Source organism: Rhea pennata, chromosome 19 (assembly GCF_028389875.1).
Source record: "Rhea pennata isolate bPtePen1 chromosome 19, bPtePen1.pri, whole genome shotgun sequence".
In the NCBI taxonomy this organism is placed as follows: domain Eukaryota; kingdom Metazoa; phylum Chordata; class Aves; order Rheiformes; family Rheidae; genus Rhea; species Rhea pennata.
Genome location: NC_084681.1, coordinates 5265909 through 5289111, shown reverse-complemented (window position 1 = coordinate 5289111; position 23203 = coordinate 5265909). Strand labels below are relative to the sequence as shown.

Below are 23203 nucleotides of genomic sequence, written 5' to 3'. Positions count from 1 at the left end.
GGTGTGATTAATGTCAAATTCAGTGGAAAGAATTCTGTTGAAAATTTAGCTGGGGTTGCACTAGGTCTAGGAGATACCCAGTATACTAGTGACGAAGCTCTGAGTCCTAGTGTCATGCATATGCTTGGAAGTCATTGCATTCAGCAGGACCACGGAGACATAATTTTAAGAAGAAAATTGATTTTGATGCTAGAGGCTGTATGGTCTGGTGCTGCTCCTTGATGCCATATGTTCTGTAGCATAGACAAAGGGTTGGAGAGGCTGTATTAAAATGGCAGCATTGCACAGGGCAGCCACAAGTCCAGTCAGTGCCCTTACAAGAGGCATACAGGCTTGCTCTCTTGAGTGGAATGTATATATACATTTCAAAAATGTGCTTTTAATTTATCTTGTAATAGTTACCATAAATAGTTTTATTGAGGAGAAGGTTGTAAGTGGGTAGGCAAAGCAAGAGTAGTAAAACGAGGAAAAGTCTCCTCATTTTACTAAAATGTGTAGTTCGCTAGTGTACTCATCAAGGAACAATTTCTTCCTGCAGTCCCTAGTAATATTACTGGCAAAGTGGCCATGGTGAAGTAATGTATGGTTTAACAGCTGTATAAGTGCTTTAATAAAATTTGGCCTTAAAAGTCAGAGTTTATCTTGATGTGTGCAAATCTCTTCACTTTTTTTTTTTTTTTTTTTTTTAGTGTTAGGCCTGCTTGTAGACCTATAGCTCTGGATTGCATACTTGAGGCAGCTTAAAGCAGTGTTTAGATATGGCCCCTCACCTTGCAGTCTGTGAAAGGATTATATAAATTGTGCTCTTGTCCCTTTTCTCCCATATTTTGTATATATTTCATAGTGGAAACTGTTTTACAAAAATATTAATGAATAAATACAATTGTCTCTGTAGGTGCAGTTTTCCCGACTACTTTGAGTTGATTGCAGATTTGCACCAGTGCAGAGCTGATTGAGTGTAGTCTCACCAATTATAATGTCTACGTATTCAGCTCATCAAATGGCGTTTGCCTCTCTAAATTTCACAATAATTTGTAAAGGATTTAGACTCTTCTGTTAACTTTTTTTTAACTTAAACAAAACCTTAAGGTCATAAAAACATAGATCGAAGCAGGATTCATTCTATTTCATTTCTTAGAATAGAAGCAATTTCAGCTACATTAGAAGCTTAAAGGAGTGTCTGTTAATAATTAAATTTGCAGTTTAAATATCTAGCAAACCTACTTGGAATTGCATGAAAGTCTGTTTTGTTATGTAAATTGGTGCAAAAATACCTTCAGTTGCTTACCTTTGAAGCAGAACTATGCCACACAGCTGTTCAGGAAGCATTACAGAAGGTTGCTTTAGGACACCATTAATATGTAACATCTCTCTATTGATAATTTTGCCTACCTTGTCATCAATGTGGTTTTTATATCATCAGGTTCATAGGTTTTCTGCTTTTATGTAAAAGATGACCAATGCATGTGAGAGCAGTTTGTCTTTCTGTTGAGAGAGGAGGGAAATGCTTGCCAATGTATGTGAAATTAATATCTTATGGTTTATGTTTATAATATAGTTAAGTCAATAAAAATTAATGTTTTCATCTAGACATTGATCGAGAAGGGTTTGTTCCTCCAGTAGCAAAGTTAATGAGGTATTAGCCACTGCTTTGCAGTTTAATCAGAGCTGTCATTCCAGAGTATTATTTTGCCAGTCCTCCGAATTATTACTTTCAGTGCAGAATGTTAATGTGAAAGAAGACTTTTCCATGTTTTCCTGTTATTTCTAAAAATACTTTCACATAATTCCAAATACAAGGAAGTTTTCCATCATTGCAATAAGTTTCTGGGTATATTAAGTTTTCATTAAATAGTTTTGCCTGAACTGGCTGGTTGTGAATTGACAGAAAAATATTTTTCTGGGTAACAAGCAGCTCTGGTTTCTGAATAATAATTTGCATGAATTGAAAATACTGACAATGCTTACTGAATGCGTCATGCTTCTGACCTTTCCATACAAAGCATGAATAAAAGGAAGAGCTGCCAGATCCATTTATCTTTGATCCTTTGCTCAAACTTTGTATTTTTTAGAATTATTATTATGACCATGTAAGCTGACCATCAAAGCAGTGAGAAAATCAAGGGCCTAGTTTTCTAAGAGTGACACAATTGAACAATTACCTAAATATTTACTTTTTAAAAGAGGAGAATCATCATCTATTACCTTGCGATTCATCAGCACAGTAGCAATAACTGGAGCATCTTTAGCCTTTAATAAACAATTGCTAAATTACAATGGAAAGCTGCCATTTGAACAGTTGTACAGATTTTTCAATTTGTAGTATCTTTCAAGTACACAAAAGTTACTGGAATACTGTTTGTCCACCTTTTCAGTAAGCTGGTATTACTTATATTCCCTAGCATACATAGCATAATCCCTCAACCAAATGACTGAGATTCTTGAGGCTTTCCTAAAAGACAAAATGCTCTATATATATGTACTGTAACAGAGATCCTCTGTTGTCAGCTTACACTTTCATAATTGAATAAATTGCAATGTTGCCTTTACTGTTGCATTAAGTTCCTGTCATTGTGCTTCAGTTAGCTTTGGGAAAAGCAAATTCCTATTTCTCTTGTCACAGAGTTTACCTAATGGGGGAGTGTGTCCTATTTTTCCAGGTGTTTACAAAATGCTACTGAAGAAATACAACCAGAAGCTAATATCAAATTGATAGGTATTTTTCTTTTTTTATTTTTGTGTAGTTTCCTTAGAGCCTAGCTTTCTTGTACTGATTGAAATCTATCAATTTAAATCAGTGAGAGTTAGTCTAAGACAAGAGATTTCTATCCCTGAAAAGACATTTTTATCTACTTTCAGTCTCACTAAGCTTCTACCCTTTGGTGCTTAATTAACTTTCAAAATGTGGAAGATTCCTGCCTTTGTCTCTCTGTCTTGCAAGAATGCTATAAACGTAATATAAACTTTATATTTGACTTCTAAGCACTTGCAATTTTTAAAACAAAATGTGTTTCAAAATTTTAAAAGCCCATGCCAAAACAATGATAGGCAGATGCTACACACTTTGATTCCATGAGAACTTATCTATACTATGATGATACCAGAGGACATTAAAGAAGTTTTCAGCATTTGGTGTCCTGAGTCCATGAAAGATGCCACTGAAAGAACACAGACAGGTGAGTCCTGGGTAGTAGGGACAAGCTACAGAAATGTTCAAACTGTTGTCAAGAAAAGACTTCCACATGTTGTCTGTGCACTCTAGCAAAATAATTAAACCAATCAAAATATATTCTGGAAGCAACTAACAGTTTGGCTCAAATCCTATTGCAGTTAAGAGTGGTTAGTAGCTTTGGATCATGATTTCTGATTTATGACTGGTCCTCTTCATCTGTCGTTTGTTGAGGTTTTTTGAAGACATATTTTGCATCAACTTATTCTTAATACAGCATTATTTTTGAGAACTGCACAGGTAATACAGATGACATTTTCTGACCTTTTCTAATGATGACCTGTCAATTGTAAAGAAAGGTGGTTTTTTCTTTCCTCTTTGTTCCTGGATTAATAATAGTGTAAAGTCCTTTGTTATTTGAAATACATGAAATTATTTGTCAGTGTGTGCTGCATCTTCTTTTTGGAGCCAGAGGTGAAAATGAGCTAGTATCTTTTCACACAGAACTAATGAAATAAAATTCCATTATAATTACTTTCATACTTCACTGACTTTCAGATTTCATTCATAAACTTTATTCTCTCACCCATATGTGTATGCTGTTCAGTTGTATTAGTTATTCCATATTGAAAAACACTACTTAATAATTAGTTGATTGTATATTTTGAAGCAAATACTTCAGTGAATTTGACTTTATTCAGAAATAATCTGTAAACCATTTTCTCATAAGTTGTATTAACAATTATTTACTTAGCAGATATACTTGGGAAAATACTGTTGGTCTGTGATCAGCCGAAACAGCTCATTGTGTGTATTTGAATTTTTACATTTTAATGCTCGTGGTTTTTATTTGATGGATATGTATTGATATAGTAATTTTCAGTACAGTAATTCCCATTCTCCTGAATTGGAGAATGGAATATACTGAGCACTAAATATTTTGCTGCAATTATTTCCTGCACCACTTTTCAAGGAAAGAAAAGGTTCATTAGTGAGCTCTGTGAAGTCATCTAGTTTTCTTTTATTGTTTGCTTGGAAATACAGTTTGGAGTCTTCCTTGGGTTGAAGGCTAGGTCAAAGAAATTAAAAGGAATTGACTGTCTGCTTTGATACTATTCATTTCAAAAAACACGTCTTGTAGGCAGACAGCTTTTACTGCAATTCAAAACTTACCACTGCAATTCTAACCACTTTATTTTCGTGTATATTTGTAATCACTTATTACTGCCAGCTTCACATATCAAATCTATTGCTGGCATGCAGGCGGCATTTAACTCTTGAACTGTAATCTGATGTAGGCACCATGAGCACAATCGTAAGTACTGTCTGAGCTGAGATACAGCTTTCTCATGTCAAGAAATTGACAACGTAGAACAGCAGTAGCTCAGTGGTGTTGAAGTTCACCAGGAGTGGTATTCCTGTTGGGATTATCTGTTATTAATAGTTTGATCTAGGGCTGAAGAAAGTAGCTGTTTCTCATACTCATTGAGGTTTCCTACCTAATGAGAGATTCGATCTATTCAAAGCAATGATCAAAGAGCTAAGGAAGCTTACAAACCACTCTGAGATCTTTAGTGGATACACTAAAAGCCCTGAACTTAAAAGTATTTATTATTTGTTAGTAAATAAGTCCATCATGGACTGAGTATCACATCACTTGGAACTGTGAAACTTCACTAAGAGAAGATTCATATCACTTTAGAGCCTGAACTCCCTAATTTCTGAGGACTACATAAATATTCCTGCCTATAAGTAACTCTCCTCACTAAAATCACATTCAGTTGTTCATAGATAAATGCTCTGATAAATATTCTGTTTTTAATGGTACATAACTGTATGACAGCAAAATAAAAATACAATGTCTAAAATACGTTGATTAACTCTGTAGAAGATTACTTCATCTTTCTACATTTACTAGAAAGACTTTTGATTCCTAGTCTTCAAGAGGGAAGCAACTGCATCTTTTGTAAGTGGCAACTGATACTGAGTTATTTCTTTAAATAACTGTTAGATGTATATTAGAACTATTTCGAAGTTTATGAAATGTAAGATTTTTTCCATTACTTTCTTATATTGAAAAAGTTAAATTATAGTATAAATGAAATGGAAGAAAATCCAGAAAATATTTATGGTGAGTTACCCTCTAGCTTCAATATAAGAAACCCAGCAAATAACTTCTAAGCTGGTATCTCTGTTCTCCACTATTAGAAAACATACACTGTTTTTTTCACTTGTATTTGTTTCCCGCAATTTATCATTTTCACATCAAAGTTTATATGATACATCAGAGCATATAATTCCTAAACACTTCAGCATCAGTCATCAGGCACTAACTTTTTAAATCTATTCTATTCTAGTTTTATATAATCTAGTTATGGTTTTAAGTAGAAACATTAATGTAGCCTGTGAGTAATTTTAAAATTCAGTTCAGTGGTAGTTCCACAAAGAAAAAAAAACAGAACATCGGGTGAGCCAAGCTTGGACAGAATTCTCAATTTCTTTTAGTTAGGCAGTATGTTGAAGCATAAATAGGCAAAAGAACAGAATAAATGTTTGGTTCTAGCTTTGTCACGATAATACCAAGCAAACATTCGACAAATCACTGTCTTGCCTTGTGCAGCCTGTTGCACTTCCTAGTTTCTTTCAAGGGTTGTAACTTGCAACAGTAATCCAGTCCAAAGCACCTGATTATGATAAAAGGATTCTAGATTTAAACTTAGAACTTTTTCTATTTTGTACCTTTAAAACATACACTTCTGCACTGGAGTGAGTGTGAAAGTACATCAGACTTTTCTAATGGAATGCTGTAAAATGGATTACTCTATCATTCCCCCTTTTTAATTTAAAATGGAATTTTAACATGTTCTTTTCATGGCTATCCATTATCTATGATTCAAGTTTGGAATAATTCTTTTCAGCTGGATTCTTGTTGTTGTTCAGTGTTTGTCTCAAGGAAATTCATCTGATTTATATTGAACAGTAGGCAATAGAGCAAACTGTACCAGCAATTCTGAGAAATAATCTTATGTGACTTTATTTTGTAATACTGCTTCTTACTAAGAGCAGCTGAAATAATTTGAATTTTTACTTTTCAGCAAAGTTTGGTTTTTCAGATGGAGACCATTTCCTCAACAGAGGCTGTACCTATTGAGATAAAGGCACAGCATATAAAAGTTGGAGAGCTTTCAAGATTTAAGAGTTTAAAATTGACTGTTTTTAATCCTCATTTGTTTCATCTGTAAGATGAAAGAAAATTAGTCTGTAAGAAAGAATTACTGGAAGAAGATCTCAGAGTTCATTCTGTGTACTGCTAGTGGATAACTCTGAAGTTCCCACTGGGGCCTTTATTAAAAAAAAAATGTAAAGCACAAACTGTCGAAAACATCAGGTGTTTCCAGTGTATTAGAGCACAAGATTTTGTTAGAGGACTGTATATATAAAACTACATTCCATCTGAGAATCTCTTAATACTTTACAACTATTAGTTATTTAAGCTTCACAATTACCCAGCAGCTGTATAATTTATAGATCAGAAGTTGAGGGAAAAAAATTACAACATGCACACATCAAAATATGTCCATGGTCATACTGGAAGTCCTACTGCCACCTGGGTTTCTTGAACCTTCAACTGTTCATTAATCTCCATAGCTTCCTTTTTCTCTTCTTAAGGAAACAGGTTATTATGCTAAAAAGCTGTTGCTAACAATTTTTAAATTAATAGGCAATTATTAGAGTAGAAGTATTTTTGGTTAATAGCGTGGTAATATATGATTTTAGGAGGAGATGAAGAACATATTATCACTAAAGGATAGAAAAAATAAGTACTCATTTTCCAAACAGTATATGCATGTTTGCTGATACTGCTCGAATCTTTTAGTGTGAAGACAACACCTGATCTTAACCCAAATTTCTCAGAGCAAATACATGGCAGCAACACCCTATGATGTATGCATCCTGTTGCATCAGTACTTTGGAAATGCAATTAGAAAGCTGGGGTCCAGAGGTTAGAGTTAGCCCAGAATCGTATCTTCAAAGAGACAAATTGTATTCTCAGTTGCAGTCATTTAGAAGATCTGCAATGAGTGAAACATTGTCAAGGAGTATGCTCTGAAGTATTTTATTTGACAACCAGGAAAAGAAATCACAAAATTTCAGATCTATTCCTTACTGTAGTAAAGCTGCAGCATTTTAAAAATTTTACGAGGCAGATGAGCACCTGAATTAAAAAATTCAGGTATATTTTCTGTCTAAGTATTCAGGTGTCATACTGATCAGGGGTGTTTGAAAGGATAATTCTCTTGTGCAGCACTTAATATCCACAAGAGTTCAGTTTCACTCAGATGTGCACCTGCAGAAGACCCTACCTACATTAGCATGTAAGATGCTAGTTCTGTGCACATTTGCAGGTTACTCGTGTACGTGTTTTCTATGAAGTAGGTGCACAGAGAACATGCTACTGGTTTTATAAGAAATAATACAAGGAAAAGGTACTCGGTGAGAGTTGAGTTTTCGCATTGTGTGAATTCACTTAATTTTTGCTTTATAGCACCTCATAATTTTTCTGAACAGAGGTCATTAATCATTCCAAATTGTGTAGAAGTTTGTGTGATAGTAGTAAGACCACCAAACTCTGACCCTGGAGGAAATGAATTCCTAAAGGTGAAAAGCAAGTGTTTTCTTAATTAAGCCACCTAAGCTGGCTGCTTTTACAAACATTTATTAACTCAATTCAGATGAAGTCAGATTAGCACTTTTAGCTGCAGTGAATGTTTGTTTCATTGGACTACACATCCTTGTTTTCAAATCAGTGTTTAGTCTTTTAGCACAACAGCAAATTATTCTGCCCATCTGTCTCTTATGACATGGCTAAAGTAGTATCTCGATGGTGAAGTACAGACCCTTTCTAAGTACTTCATTTATTAAATTTTAGTTAGTAGTTATTATTTATAATACCATATTAAATGTTTTACCCTTTTTGAAGTAAATTTTTAATGTTATTTTTAATTTGTTGCATGTAACTGAAACATAAGTATGCAGAAAACAAAATATTCTTGATGCTGTGAACTTACAGAGTAAGTGAGCTTGGCTGTCCCAGCCAGTGCCTATGTACTCTGGGACCAACAAGTGTTTTACAAGGACTTGAAGAACAAAGGTACTTGAAACCTTGGCCCAGCTAGAGACTGAACCAGCTCGGGGTGTGACTTCAGCACAGGCCGTGCCTGTTTTCCTGTCTGCATTGGATCCCTGCACTCGCCAGAGTGATGCATTCTCTTGCAACCATGTTCTCCCCCCAGATAGCTGGCATTTTCCTTTGTGATTTAAGAGTTGAGGGTGCATGAGTAAAGCATATTCTCCTTGGCTTATTAGCAAGATGGAAGTTCAGAGAAGACTTCTGCCAACATTCCAGGATTTGGCCTGTACTACAATTCCTTGAGAAGAGCTTACCATTTGTTTTTCAGTTCTGAAAGAAATACTGGCTTGCTTAAAGGTTGATGTATGTACCTTGCCAAATTGGAACTTAAATATAGGAAATAAACCCAGGAATGTCGTGGTCTGAGTCAGTTTCTCTTTGACCACTTGAAAAACGTGGACTTGCTGTAACTTGCCATGAAAGGTGAAAAGTAGGAGTTTATTTCAGATTCATTTCTCTTCTCGCCTTTGGTGTTGATTGATGCATCAGTTAGGACATGATGAAGATGTGAGAATGGAAAGAGAAGGTGTGAACCAAATCTATCTAAAAATATGTATGTGCTCAGTAAAGAGCAATGATCACTTTCTATTCTGTTCTGGTTTGTGGTGGTAAAATAGTGATCAAACAAAATGAGGATTGATAGTAATATTGATTCTTACTGAGAGGCTGACATTACTAATGGAAAGGAAGTCGATTCCTCAGTTTTGGGGCTTAAGGAAAGTGATGAGAGGATCTTTTCATGAACTACTATTCTGGTTGCTACATACTGTAAAAGCCTTTACTGCAATAAAAAGTAATGACTTTTGGCATAATATATTACAGATCTAAATTCTGCATAGTAAAGATTTGGTTGCATTTCCTGCCTTTTAATATTCCTTTTATTGAAATTTTGGACTTGAGGAGAGAACGATCACATACTTTCAGTTTTACCACTGATTTTGCTGTACCTCATAACCCCTTATAAAATAGATATAATCGTCTCTTTGTCTCTGCAAATTATAAAAAAAATCTTTAACAGAATCTCTTCCTTATTATTTGCAGGTACCTTGCCTCCATAGTAAACCTTGGATCTTCATGTTTTGAAAGCTATCATAAATGCTAAGCAAAATGAATGAGCTCTTTAACTCAATGTGAAATAGAATTGCACTGGAAAGCCTGGATTTACTTTGCAGCAATCATTTCTGTTCTGTTTAGGTTTTTGTATTGCTCCTATGAGAGGATGGTTTGGAACTGCTCAGAGTTCTTTTCATTCTATCTAATAAATGAACAGTCACATTGGAGGAAATTATTGCAGTATGAATTCCAGGCCATGCAAAACTAGCATAGCCCTCAAGTGCTGTGTTTTTTGTTGTAAAAATGACCCATGTGGCTGTTCACAAAAGCTGGTCCAGTGAGACAGTTCTCCTTGTGGTTCTTCCTACGATAATGCAGATAATTCCTGTTTTGAATACTTGTTGCCTAGAACGGATTGTCTTTGTCAGGATCTGTAGAGATTACTCTCCTTAGATATTTGTAAATAATTTCCCTCCTCCTATTCCTTGTCCTCAGTATTGTAGTTTTTCTGAAATGATGCTGGTGCTTCATTGCTGTTTATTGAAAAGCCTGATTTTATCACTGTAAAATTTGTTAAAGAGAGATCATTGCCCTTAAATAGGGCAGAAAGCTTATAAATTATATATTGTGCTTTTATCAGCACAAGCAAATTGCTCTTTCTGGAATATCTGTTTAATGCAATAAATGCTGTTTGGGATTCAGAAAATAGTAGGAAGTTGTTCTTCCATTATCAAAGTTGTTTCTTTGCTCAGTATGAGAAAGAATGATACTTGTTCAGTGCTTTATAATGATCATAGAATCGGTAAGGTTGGAAGGGACCTCTGGAGATCATCTAGTCCAACCTCCCTGCTCAAGCAGGGTCACCTAGGGCATGTTAGACAGGGTTGCATCCAGGCGGGCCTTGAATATCTGCAGAGAGACTCCACAACCTCTCTGGGCAACCTGTGCCAGTGTTCCGCCTTTATACATCAAATTTTGAAGAAAAAACAGATTCACTTTCAGAAACAGGCCTTATATTAGTCATTGCATTGCTAATTATGGTAATTGTATGCGAGTTACCGTGACACCTGTCTATATGTACTTAAGTACCTTTCGGTGGTCTTAGTGGCTGTCTCACTATACTGAAATTATTCTGATCTTGGAAGACAACATCAGTTTACAGCTCTATTAAAAAGAAAAAAAAAAAAAAAGGAAAGCTTAGAAAGCTTTCTCCGGAGTCATGTGTGGTTCTGCTTCTATTCAGCATTTTCCTGGGCTCAGTTTTGGTAAATCAGTTTTTGGTTAGAAAAAACATTTCCTAATCCTTTTAGATTAGGAAAGAGTTAGATTACTCTTTCCTAATCTAAAAATTGCTTGCTATGAAAAGCTTGTTAATTTCTGTTTGCAAAATGTTCTGCTGTAACTTGGATTAGATGCTGTTACAGTGCAGCTGGAAGTAGTCACGGCCAGACAATACATGGCATGAATTATCTCTATACAGTGTCTGACTAGATAGCAGAATCAACATGTGACTGACAAAACATCACAGTTGTGCTGTTGTTGCTGACAGCTTCATTATTTCTGTGATACTCAGATGAGTAATTTATTTCTGAGGAACCACAGTATTTTCAGATTTGTCTAATGGTCTGCATGTAATTGTTTAAGCTTTCTGAACTTGGATATGTTCCCTCATGTTTAGATTTTTCCTAATATGGAGAACAATTGCAGTAACCAAACAGCATTCAGGTCTTTGCTCTTTTTCTAATAGGGCAGCATCTCCATGAGACAACCTTAGTGAGAAGCTCTGATCAAAAGCAGCTGCTTTTGGATTCCAGTTTGAAATGATAATATCTTTAAGGATCCGATTAATTCTTTATGCTAAGATATCACCGTTACCTTTAAATTATACTTCAGATGATCCGAAAAGACTTAGTGTTTTGTGGTTCAGAAACTCCGGGCCTGATTCTGTTCCACTGGAGCTAGAGATAAGAATCTGTCAGGAATTTTCCAATTAAAGAGACTAGAAAAAGAGGGTGGCACTTTCTTGAAAACAAACTGTATAAAAAGCATACTATCATTAAAGAATCTGACCAAACAACTCCAGTTTCCTGCTGGTTCATCTAAAAAGGTATTCTGAAGTATAAGAAACCAGGATCCCTGGCCCCAAGGCACCACTGCTGTATAGGCTGCCCCAGAGTCAGAGAAATTTTGGTCTCCACATTACTCCCTGAGATACTGGGAGTCTGCAAGCTTCAGATGCTGGTGTTTCTGCCAGTGTTAGCGCTGCAACAGGGCCTGGCTGCTATTGAAATCCAGGTTGAGTTGGGAGGATTATAAATTAGGAACCATGGCTGAGTCAGGAAGCTTAGAGCTTGGACTGTGAAGCTCAGTTTCATCTAGTTGCTTAAATCACAGGTGTCTCAAACATTTCAAAACCTTTGAGAAAATTATTTCATTGGGAAACTTTCTAATCTTCATCTAAACACAATAATTTTTTTCTTTACTCGGAGAATTTCAGTGATTCTTGAGTTTGGTCACTTCTGTGACAGGTGAGCTGGGAAATATTTCTTTTTTTTATGAATATATTGAATACTTCCGTGTTTCTGTGGATAATAGTTTTTTTTTACTGTGGATTTGGATCAAGGACACTGGCTAAAGGAACTGGTAAGAAAGTAAGATTCACATCAGTGTCCTTGAGGAAACACAAGGAGCCAGGACACAGAATGGAAGACAATAGGTATACAGGGAGCCAGAGAGGCAGAAATTGCCAAAACTAGGGTTGGAATTCACTGCAGTAAACAGCTTGCAAGAAAGACATGTTTGTAGGCTGTGTTTTCCCCTTCTTCCCGCTGAATGCCTTTGAGTGTGTGAAAACCCAAAACCCTAAGCAACAAAATCTTTTATCTTGTTTCAAGGAGCTGAGTCACTCTGACCACCTTTCTAGTCACAGATTTGCAATATTAGACAGCACACAAATGCCAGATGGAGTTGGAGTGACTGCTACTTTGGGAGGAAAGTTGGGGTCTGATTTCCTGATATCTAGTCTGCCTGCAACACTGCTTGATCCCAGCTGTAATGGTTTGCAGGCTGTCAGAGCTGATGCCTGAGGAGTGCTCTTCACAATGGATTCCTAGCAGCCTAAAATGCAGCTGTCCCTCTAAGCATGATGACAGTTTTGCCATTGATCAATTAGGAAATCAAGTCAAACTCCATGTGAAGCTTTAAAATTCCCTATGTTTGAGTGTATTTCTTAGCCCCAACTGCGTACACAATTTCTAGACTCTACTGGCCTACTGAGCATTTTTCACAAGTTCAGTATCTACACAGAGCCAGAGCACAGGGCAGTATAAAACGGAGGGACATTAGTTTCAGTTTACCAAGGAAGTACTTGTTTCTGAAATATCATATGCAATTAGGTGGATGTTGTGGACTTGAAACAATGTAATACATGTGTGTGGCTGCTGTTCCATGGACCACATCCTGCTTTTGAAGAACTGAGTGAATACTGCCACCTATTGATTGACTAAATAAAAATGAATGTCTCCCAGCTGCCTTGAGATTTTACATTGAATTTATCATCCTCAGCATGACAGTTCCTTCACCCATTCCAGAAATGTTACTTGTGGCCAGAGGAAACAAACAGAATTTGATACATTGAATTAAAGGCCAACAAAACGTGCTGCTTGGCTGCTGAGAATATCTATTATGTATAAAACAGAGATTAACACAGGGTAAATATTTTGCTAAATGTGTCAGTTGATCAGCTAATTTGAGTGACCTCTTTAAATGAAGGATCTTTCCAAACTCATCTTCGTACAAATATGCAACGTTAGCAATAATAATAGTAATAATAATAGTAGCTTCTGAAATCTGCTCATGTTGTCTGCTGCATGTAGGTAAACTTGTAGAGTGATTGAACATGGAATGAAAGTCTCTCTGTTGCAGTAGGTTGCTTAACTAATTAAGTAGTAAAAAGTACAGCAGAGTAAATATGTGGCTCAGCAATTTGAGCATGAACTATACAAGCAAGTGAAGGAAAGAACAGCTGACATCTCTGACTCATTGAATGGAATCATCAGGGCCTAAGAATGCACAGGCTCTGTCCAAGATCGGACTGACAGTTCTGCTTGCATGTGTTTTATCATAAATCCATGTTTTTGTTTTCTGTAGATCTTTTTTTTTCCATTTCCGGAACTAGATATATGTGCATCTTGCACTTACATTCAGTCATGATTTTTAGTAATTTCATGTTTTTATCTTTTGGTAAATTTATGATTACCTCTCTTACCTTAGTAAGTGTGATTTTATGTTTTGTGGTTTTGAACAATTTAACAATAAATTTAAATCCATGTGACAGGAAGAAATAGCACTATATTCATAATTATCTTTCATATAACTAGCTTGGGCAACAGGTTATCTTGTGTTTTACTATTCTACTAAATGCTCTTTGTGTAGTGATAGAGAAGTGCTAAGTGTCATAGAAACAGAATGGCAACTACAAAATGTCTAGTTTTCATTAAGTTGAGGGGAAAAAACAAAGGAGAGAAAAGGAGAACATTTGTCCGCAATGAGAAATTGCTAGAAAGTGTTTAAGAATAGACTAATTTTAATAAATTCACTTTAGCTTTTTCCTCTGGAAGCAGCTGCAAAGAGAGAACTTCCTCACAAGTCGAGTCTATAGATACCAAAAAGCCAAGGACTTTGACTTAGAAGAAGCATCCCCATTCAGGACTGCACTGGAAATGCATTTTTAAAACTTACATTTAATTTTAACCTACATTGCTTAGTGCTTAGACATTTCAGATTTTCAATATATTGTTTTTCCAGGTAGTGTCTAGTGTTAAAGAGGTGTTCAGTGGTTTTCAAAAGATTTCCAATCTTGCCTCTGTTGGCAAGGAGTGGGGACTCCAGTCAGCTGTCCTGTAGCCTGCTGACTAATGATCCTTAGAAGAAGCAGGACAAAAGAGAGAATTTTGTACAGATTTAGCCTGTGATTGTGACAATAGAGGAGAAGGAACATTTGGCATAGTGTATTGTCATAACACTTGGTAAGTCTAGTCTATATATATACATATATATATATATATATATATACACACACACAAACTCTTAAAAATGGTTTGGTCCGTATCGAGATTGATTAAAATTATGTAGAGCAAGTTCAAGTCCCGCGACACATACAGGTGTCAGGCCCAGGACCAGATTTTGGTTTCAGCAACTCTGGCAAAAGGAAACTATTTGGTATGAGGTTGAGTACTCTTTAAGTTTTGAAGGGTGAGAGAATCAGACTGGTCACCAGTATTTTCCATAATCGAGTATCAGATTTAAATATAGCCAGTGAAGGTGTTTTGAAGATTGTAACAGTACCTTTGGTATCTCATAAAAAAACAACAACAAAAAAAAAATCTTTAAGTGTTAAAAATTGATGTCTTTGACAGACCTGGGAAAGTGTGTCTCTTTTTTTTCTCCTTTTTTTTTTTTTCTTTTTCCTGATGCCACGTATTAAACAGGAGTATTCTGGTTACATTAATTTAACCCAGTAGACTGCCTAGGCAGACTAGTGCTCTTCTGGATTATTGATTATATTTATTCATCATCTATACTGTTTTTAGAATTCTAAAGCTATGCATGGTTATTCTGTATTCTGACTTTATAACATCTTTGTAGGTTTCTGTGGGGGTCCAGAGTTTCCATTTTCTGCCTATTGTAAACAATTTTTGTTTTGAAATATCACCATTCTAATGTTTTGGAAGGTATTAATGCTACAGGATCTGCTTTAGCTGAAATATAGGCATCAGTAAAGTATGTTTTTATTATTATTTAATAATTTTTTTAAGGTAACCTGTTCAATCTGGGAGCTTTCAAATGATCTTGCCATCCCATAGCTATGGATATGGTTGCTGCTTTTGTTGCTATGATTGCAGACAGCTGTACCGTAGCTTGCTTGAAGAAGAAAGAAACAATACATCACATGCAACATGCATTACTGGACGGAGTGTAGGATTGTGATTCTTTTTTTCCCCTTTTATTGGTTTAACATAAAACTAACTGCTTTAAGATGGCTACCTTAATGTCTTTTTGCTCATACTTCACAACAAATTAAATACAATTACTGCCAGAGTAAACAAAAATGCAATTATTTGTTCTACTTGCATGCTGAGCTGCTGATCAATTTTAAAGGATAAAACAAGCTAAAAGCATACAGAAGTCATGGCATCTTTGACTACAGAGGCAAGAGCTTTAAATACTGGACATTCTCATAACTGCAGTAGTAACTAGTAGAATTAAGGCACCAATTTTTTTACCTGTGATATGGCATTATTTTCTTTAAAAATTATTTTACTCTGAGATCTAATCAGTGATCTTGGACTTCAGTAATTGCTAATAATAAGCTTTTACATTTCTGATCATTCATGCAGTATAAGGAAGAGAGGTTTATTCATTCTGCCCAGAGGCTGAGCCAGAAGAGACAGCAAAGCCAATGCAATTCATTGAATGAAGACAGTGGACAATTGCCACCAACTTGTTCACATTTTGCCTTGGATAGCCTGAACTGGTAAGTCATATTTAATTTTTTAAAACATATATTCTTTAATTATTAGTTCAGTTATAAAATTGTTTAACATACATATTTAAGTATATGTATAGTGTTGAGTGTTTTCTTGGCTGTTACGTGCATTTTCCTAAAATCTGAAGTTAACACAGCTATGCTGTGTCCTTCTAGTGTGCCTGTCTATGCAATACAGTGTGTATGTGCCACATGAAACAGACACTGATCTATAATTTAGATTTTTCCTCTCTCTGCAGTATGATTTAAAAGCTATGCATGAATAATAGATGAATACTTGCCAATCCAAAATATGCTTTTATAAGAGAAACTTACTTATATTCATTTGTATTTGAAATTGTTATTGGAGACTAAACAGCTTGCTTTAGTACTTAGAAGTACAAAAGAAATCTGATCACAAAGATTGTGTGTGCAGCATGAACTGTGTTACGAGACTTCTATCACTGGTTTGTAACATACTATAGCAGGGTCATAATAACAAGAATGAGACTATGTTTTGGTGGTTATTTCCAGTGTAGTGCAGTGACTGTTTCCCCGGAGATTCAGGTTACTTGTTACTGGAACCACTGCCGTAAGCTTTTCTTTTTTAATTCTCAGAAAAGCAAGCTACTTCTAACTGTTACTGTTACAAGGGTAGCTGCTGATGATGTTCTGCATAGTTCCGCCCTTTAATAACAAACCTTGTAAAATATTTGCTATTGTAGTACCTGAATTGCTATGAGAATGCTTGTTAGTTGTATCATACCGAATTACTCTGAACCTTTCTGAAATCTCCTTACTCGTTTCATTTTGACCTATGCTAGACACATACAGAGCTTTCCAAGGCGCAAATCTCCATAGGGTTGATTGTGGACACCACCTCTGCCTAAACTCTTTATTGTTCCAATTTAAATTGCAGCAATAATGTATCATGAGGTAAGCATATTTCAGGCTGGTGTATGTTAGTTGCAGGATTTGCTGTTTAACTCAAGACAATGCACAATTTTTCTCTTTCACCTGACTGGTGAAGTGAGGACATTCCCCCCCCCCCCCCCTTTTTTTTTTCTTAAGGCTTAAATAGGGAGCCTAAAGCTTTTCTTGTAAAGTGGTTTGCATCTGTAAAAATAAGCAAAAAATAAACAAATGCTGGCATCCAATTAAAGTATTAAGTTTTGAATCACAGAATTATGTGAGTTGACTTGTCTTTGTATTCCTTATTATATATTTTACTCATGATTTTACCTGATCTCATTTCCATTTCTCATCTTGGGAATCATTTCTACAGCTTAATAAGATCACACTTCCAGAAAGTTTTCCAGAATATGCAGCTTACATTTACCTTTTTTTTTATTTCATAGCTTCTATGTAACTAGGGAATATCTTTAGTACAATAATCTTCAGCAGTGCCATGCATTTCATTTCAGTACAATGATGAAAAGTATGGTTCATTTCTGTTGTATTATTTCAGCTATTGCTTTGCTGTTTAGTATTTATTCCATGCAATATTCCATGGTTCTGATGGTTAGTAGATAGGATAAAATGTATTTGACATTTTTCAAGTCATTTGTAATGTACTGATTCTGTGTGTACAGCAAAGATGCCATCTGTTTTATCACTGAATAGTTGCAATTTTTATAGTGCTTATTTAGCTTTTGTATAGACTTACCTGCTATTGACTGGAGAGATACTTTCATGAGGTTATATAGTAAGATTCTGTGCTCTTTCCACATTCATATTGGTCTTAGGGTTTGCTTTGGCTATGTACTCAGAAGGTTTTCATGGATAATACGGAAAATCTATTGTTACAGTCCTTGGAAGTCATTGTTTAGATGTTTAGTAAGACTATTTCTTTTTCTTTGTATATCTCAATCCTGTTTCTTTGACCTGATGAGAGTGGTAAAGATTTCAGAAAGCCCTAGGGATTGTATAGCTGGAGTCAAACTCTAGGTTAGATACAAGGAATGGGAATAGTAACCTATGCTGTGCAGAATGGGCCTGAACAGATTTGGTATCAAGTTGCTGCTTGGCGTTTCTGAGTTGGAAACACAGGGCAACAGCCAAATGATACCTGAATTTACTTTGGTCCTGAGGCTCCACCAACTTCCTGAAGTGTTGAGGGCCTTTCTTCTTCTGTTTACAGTATGTATAATTGAAATAGAGAGAATCAACCTGTAAACAATCTGAATTTTGAATGTATGTTAGGAGATGTGTGACTAAACTGATGCCTCTACGATATCCTCAAATTTCCCTTACAAAAGAAAATGTTGCTGTCAAGGTATTCTCTGTGAAAATAAATAAAACTAATTCTTGAAAACCACTTCTCTATCTGCTTCAGAATAGTTTGAATTTGACTTTCCAGACCCTCTGTAGAAGACATCTGGTGAAATATGTTTAAGGAGAAGGATACAAATACATTTCCTGCAGTAATGAATGATGGAGGTATCAGGCTGGCAAAATTCCTTTTTTAATTACTATTTTAATCCTGAAGAGTATTGCCACAGTACTTGTTCAGTGGACTTCGTATGTTTGGGCAGTGCAGCTTTATGTAAGCATGACTTTGCATATAAATAAACGCCTCTTGACATTAGCCCTAATAATCTTCATCCCAAATCTGCTCCTCTTCAACAGCGGATAGCTCCAGAGATGGCTTAGTCACCTATAGTCAATAATCAGGTAGTTTGGTATACAAGATGTGATGGCCTAGGGAGGACTGATAAGGGCCAAAGCCATTTTAGCTTTGTTTTTAATAGTACTGAAACAATTTTAATAAGTATACCTACATGCCTGACTTACTTAATGCGGACTTACACGCTGAAATGTCTGCACAGCTTCTCAGTAAGTCTCCATATTGGCATACGGGCTTAAGGAGACTTGGTACCTTTCCATAAAATACCATTGTACCCCACAGAGGTACCGAACCTGTTGCATCTGGTACTGAAAAAAAATATAATTCCAAACCAAACACAGTGAATGCTGGTGTACCTTTTAATGAAGTACTCGATGAATCTGCTTTCCCCTTTTGTCCTTGTCTTAATGGTATCTGGGTTTTGTGTGGTGAATGATAATTGTTCTATCTCATGATTTTACTAATTACTGTGTAGTATTTGATATCTAATGATTTTAATCTTGGAATCAAATGACTTGGGGATATTGAAACTTTATTTTAAAACATTCCTATATTGGCCTGCTTTTTGTCCACAACTTGGGCCTGATTCTTGACCCAGGATTTTTTGATATAAGGAACAGATTCTTCGTTCATGTTAGTAGTTTGACCTAGCTGAAAATTGAGGTAAGAGGAGAAACTTCTATGTGACAATTTGCAGCTCTGTATAATAATAATAAACACTGTGGAAGCATTACTCTTGAGTAACCAAGATTTTTTGGTGAATTGCTGAGTTTCTTTAAAGTACTAATAGCATGACATAGCAGAAGGTAAAGATCCCTTGAGCTAATCCACTACCTAAACTTATTTTTAATAAATATCTGAAAATAAATTGTATAATTGAAGCTGTTTAAATGGAGAGAGATGAGAGGGCAATCTTATCACCATCTTAAAAAATGCATTTTATTTCATGAGTATATCTCCTATTGATCTCATGAATGCACCAGTAAAACAAGATGCTGGCTTCATAGTGTGTTCAGTATTGAAACTCAACACTTAACAGGAACTTCCATACAGTAAAGCTTAATCTATATTAATTCTGTCACATTCCTGCAAATAATTCTGGTGTTCCTGGCACCTTTGCAAGGTAATACTGGGAACTGTAACTTTAGTATTTGCTGCAGTTTAACATTAAGAAGCGCTTTCTTATTTCTGAAGCTTCAGTACTTCTCTTGCCTCTGCTTCTGCCTGTAAGTGTCTGTTTACTCTTACTTTAAACATTTTTCCCTGTGTTCCTTGGTTTCCCCTGTAAGCATTTCTCTCTAGTCTGTGCAGGCTTGTTGTTTGGGGCACAGAATAAAATGCTTCATTTGAAGAGTCAGTGATTTCAGTTAGTCCTTGTAGGCACTGCTGAAATACATGTAATAATTAGAAAGCAAGATTAATTGAGTTGTTTGTGTGTGAGCCTCACTTTAGCTTTTGTCCAGATGCTCAGAGAAAGGCAATCCAAAATCATCCATACTGCTGCAGCTCCCCAAGTCCCAGAGAGCTTGTTTCTTATCATACTACTCTTGAGCATTACTTTGAGGAAGCAGCTCACACAGAGTTTTAGTCTTGTGTTTGTACACACAGTCGTGCTAATTTAACACATTGCAATTATCTTGACTCTGTCTCTTCATTCAGAGACTCAGCCTCTCTTCATTAGGTCATGACTTGGGGAATGTGTGAGATTATTTGTAATCAGATACTTGTGTGCTCAGGATGTGTGCCTCACTACCATTTACGAATAAGAAAGGAAGACATAGAGGGCTTATGAGACTTGAGTAGTGTCTTGAATCTTAAGGACCAATTAATGCTTAAAACCAGTCTCATTGGCAGGGCAAGTGTTCAGTGAAGAATGCTTTTATGATTGCAGGACTGCGAATGATTATTTGCAATGTGATTTGCTCAGATACAGGATGAGACCCCCTAGAAAGTTATAGGATTTATATCATAGTACATAGAATCTTAAAATTATTTCCAGGAACAGGTAGTCTAAAAGGCAGCTAGATAAACTATTACAACTATGAGATCTTCTAGATAGATGTTTTCTCTTCTAAATCTTTACACACTCTTAGCAGGGGAGACAACAATGTAGAGGATGTGCATTTTCCTCACCTTTGTCCTGTGGAGGTTCATGAATATACCTTCCTGTGTTTGTAGTTGGGTCAAATCTGATTCTCAGTTGCCTTTCAGAAAGGTAAAACGTATCTCCACATAAAGTATTTCCAGAAAACTAAATGTTAATTTAATACCAAAAAATGGTGGTAATCATAGATCATAGAAAATATTATGATTTACTTAACACTGAGATTATATGGAAACCTTTTGGGTGAGGCAGTGTTAAAGAGAAGAGATAGTTCCTCACTGGAAGAGTTTATAGTTCAAATGGACAAGGTAAACATAGAGCAGGATAAAGTTATGTAATATACAGACAAAACCAGTGTCTGTTCACTAATGGAGGGAAGAAATCACTCGGTGTAAAATTGTAAACAGCAACATTTAGAATCACAAATTATTTTAACTGTAAAACATATGATGTAAAGCTTTTGTTTGCAGTAAGCTAGGCACTAGTTGGCCATAGGTACTTATAAGTGAAAGGTACTTAAGCCTCATTTTGCAAACACTTGTGCCTACAACAGAGCCGAAATGACTTTTTATGTTTCAGTTGTTACTTGTTGCAACATCATGCTTTAGAAGTCCTAGTCACAGAGCAAGTGCCCCCCTCCCCTCCAAGCGCCAGCCAAATGCTGCTCAAAATTCTGAGAAAAAAATTATTATCTGTTAACAAGGACTTTCAACTGGAGGATACATGTCAGCATTTAATGAATATTCACTTAAATGTAAGCTCACACATTATTTCCACAGTACCTTGTGATGGCTTCATAGATGGAAAAATATTTTGAATCAAGCCATACTTTATGAAAAGTACTGCTGTGGAGTCTCTAGAGGAAGTGAATCAGCCCACAAGCCTGAAGATATATTGAAAATTTGGGTCATGCAATTTGCTAGCAGATACTATATGTGAAGCACCTGCCTTGTCTCTGCTTGAATTTGTGTCAAACTGGTCATTTGGCCAGTTCAAAGAATTCAGTCATGCCGTGTTCCGTAGTCACTGTTAGGTGTCTTTCCTCTCCATCTCTTCAGTTTTGTTTATAGAAATACTTACAAAGGCTTTTTTTGATATTCATATTACCAGAAGTTGCTCTGTCAGAAGTTCTTCACTTCTCTCACTAAGTGTAATCCCTTCTCTTTTCATCAATTGGTAATTATTTCTAAAATTATCCCCTATATTTTTCCTTAATTTTCCCTCCCTATAGATCCGGTGGATTAATCCCATAAATAGCAAGTTGCCATTGAGGATGCTCTAAAATGTGCTTTTAAGTGTTCTTAACATTCAGAACAAAAACTGTATTTGTGAAAGTGTGTTTTGCCTCAGAAGTCTTGCAATGCTTGTTTTAATGGCATGATTGTCAGAGTAACAAAAGTTTGTTAAACAGCTGCGTTTTTTTTTTTTTTCCTTCTAGGAACGCTAAGTCAAAATGACACAGCAAATGCATAACTTAAGTCTCCTCCAGACTAAAAAGAACAGTGGGTCATCTTCTCCAAATGCTGCAAAGCGGTTATATCGGAACCTGTCAGAGAAGCTGAAGGGAAGTCATACATCCTTTGATGAAGCATATTTCAGAGCCCGATCGGATCGGCTCAGTCTCCATAAGACTTCAATGGTAATTACTTAATATTTATCAAATTACCAGTTTCCTATTGTATTAATTTTGCCCTGTTTCCTTGATCAGTTTGCTTTTAATCCATACTTTTCATCATCTCGCTTTGCCTCTGCCCTAACTGATCATGTACGGTCTTATCCCCAAGCTTACAACTGTGAATGGTCCTATGTTACGGCACAGAGTAATTAACATTACATTTAGTAATGTCTGATCTTCTTGAAGGCTAAATAAAAACTACTTTACAGTGATGATGTTTATTTGGGTAGAAAAATATTAACAGCATAAACATAGTAAAATCTAGATAAAAAATATAAAAACACTTGCCTCCAATAAGACATGAAGAAAAAAATACTTTGAGAAAACTGTAGATGTATTTAATCTAAATTTCAGTTTTTCTAAAAAATAGAGCAAATAGAACTTGTAATTTGATGGATAAAGGCAAGGTTGGTCATATAGTGTGGTGATGGGCACTAGATAAAACAACGGTAAAGGGGATGATACATGAAGCAGTTTGATCTGGTCTGCCCTAGTTGCAGAACGTGTCATTACAGCCAAGCATTCTAGTGCTGGTATTAGGAAAGTATGTAAGTACCTGCTGGACTTAACACTTACAGGTGCTGCTATTTATGCCTGTGCTGTAAAGTTACACAACCTCCAGCACATACATTTTGAAGAATGAGATGTGTTCCTGAAACAGTAGTGCAGCATAAGCCCAGTGCACAATAGAATCTGGTCTGCTTGCTGGAGAGAGATGAACCTGCTGCTGATACTGTCATAACAAAACAAATCTGCTGCTTCCATAAGTAGGAAGAAAAGAGATATCCTTCAAATTCTCCGATGAATTATTTTGAGGAAAGAGTTCCTCTCCACTTACAAAGAGCAATGACTTTATGAC

General features: G+C 35.8%; 1 protein-coding gene across 2 annotated transcripts in view; it reads left to right on the top strand.

Moving 5' to 3' along the window:
- Positions 1-15844: 15844 nt before the first annotated feature.
- ANKFN1 (ankyrin repeat and fibronectin type III domain containing 1) overlaps positions 15845-23203 on the top strand; it is a 69880-nt gene continuing 62521 nt past the window's right edge. Inside the window, exons 1-3 of one of the 2 annotated variants that reach the window (XM_062591781.1) lie at positions 15845-15952; positions 21510-21516; positions 22118-22308. In XM_062591781.1, coding sequence (XP_062447765.1) covers positions 22123-22308 — 186 coding nt within the window. In that variant the 5' untranslated portion in view covers positions 15845-15952; positions 21510-21516; positions 22118-22122. Of the gene's footprint in view, positions 15953-21509; positions 21517-22117; positions 22309-23203 lie in introns of those variants that run through there. The other variant, XM_062591780.1, reaches the window with a different exon arrangement.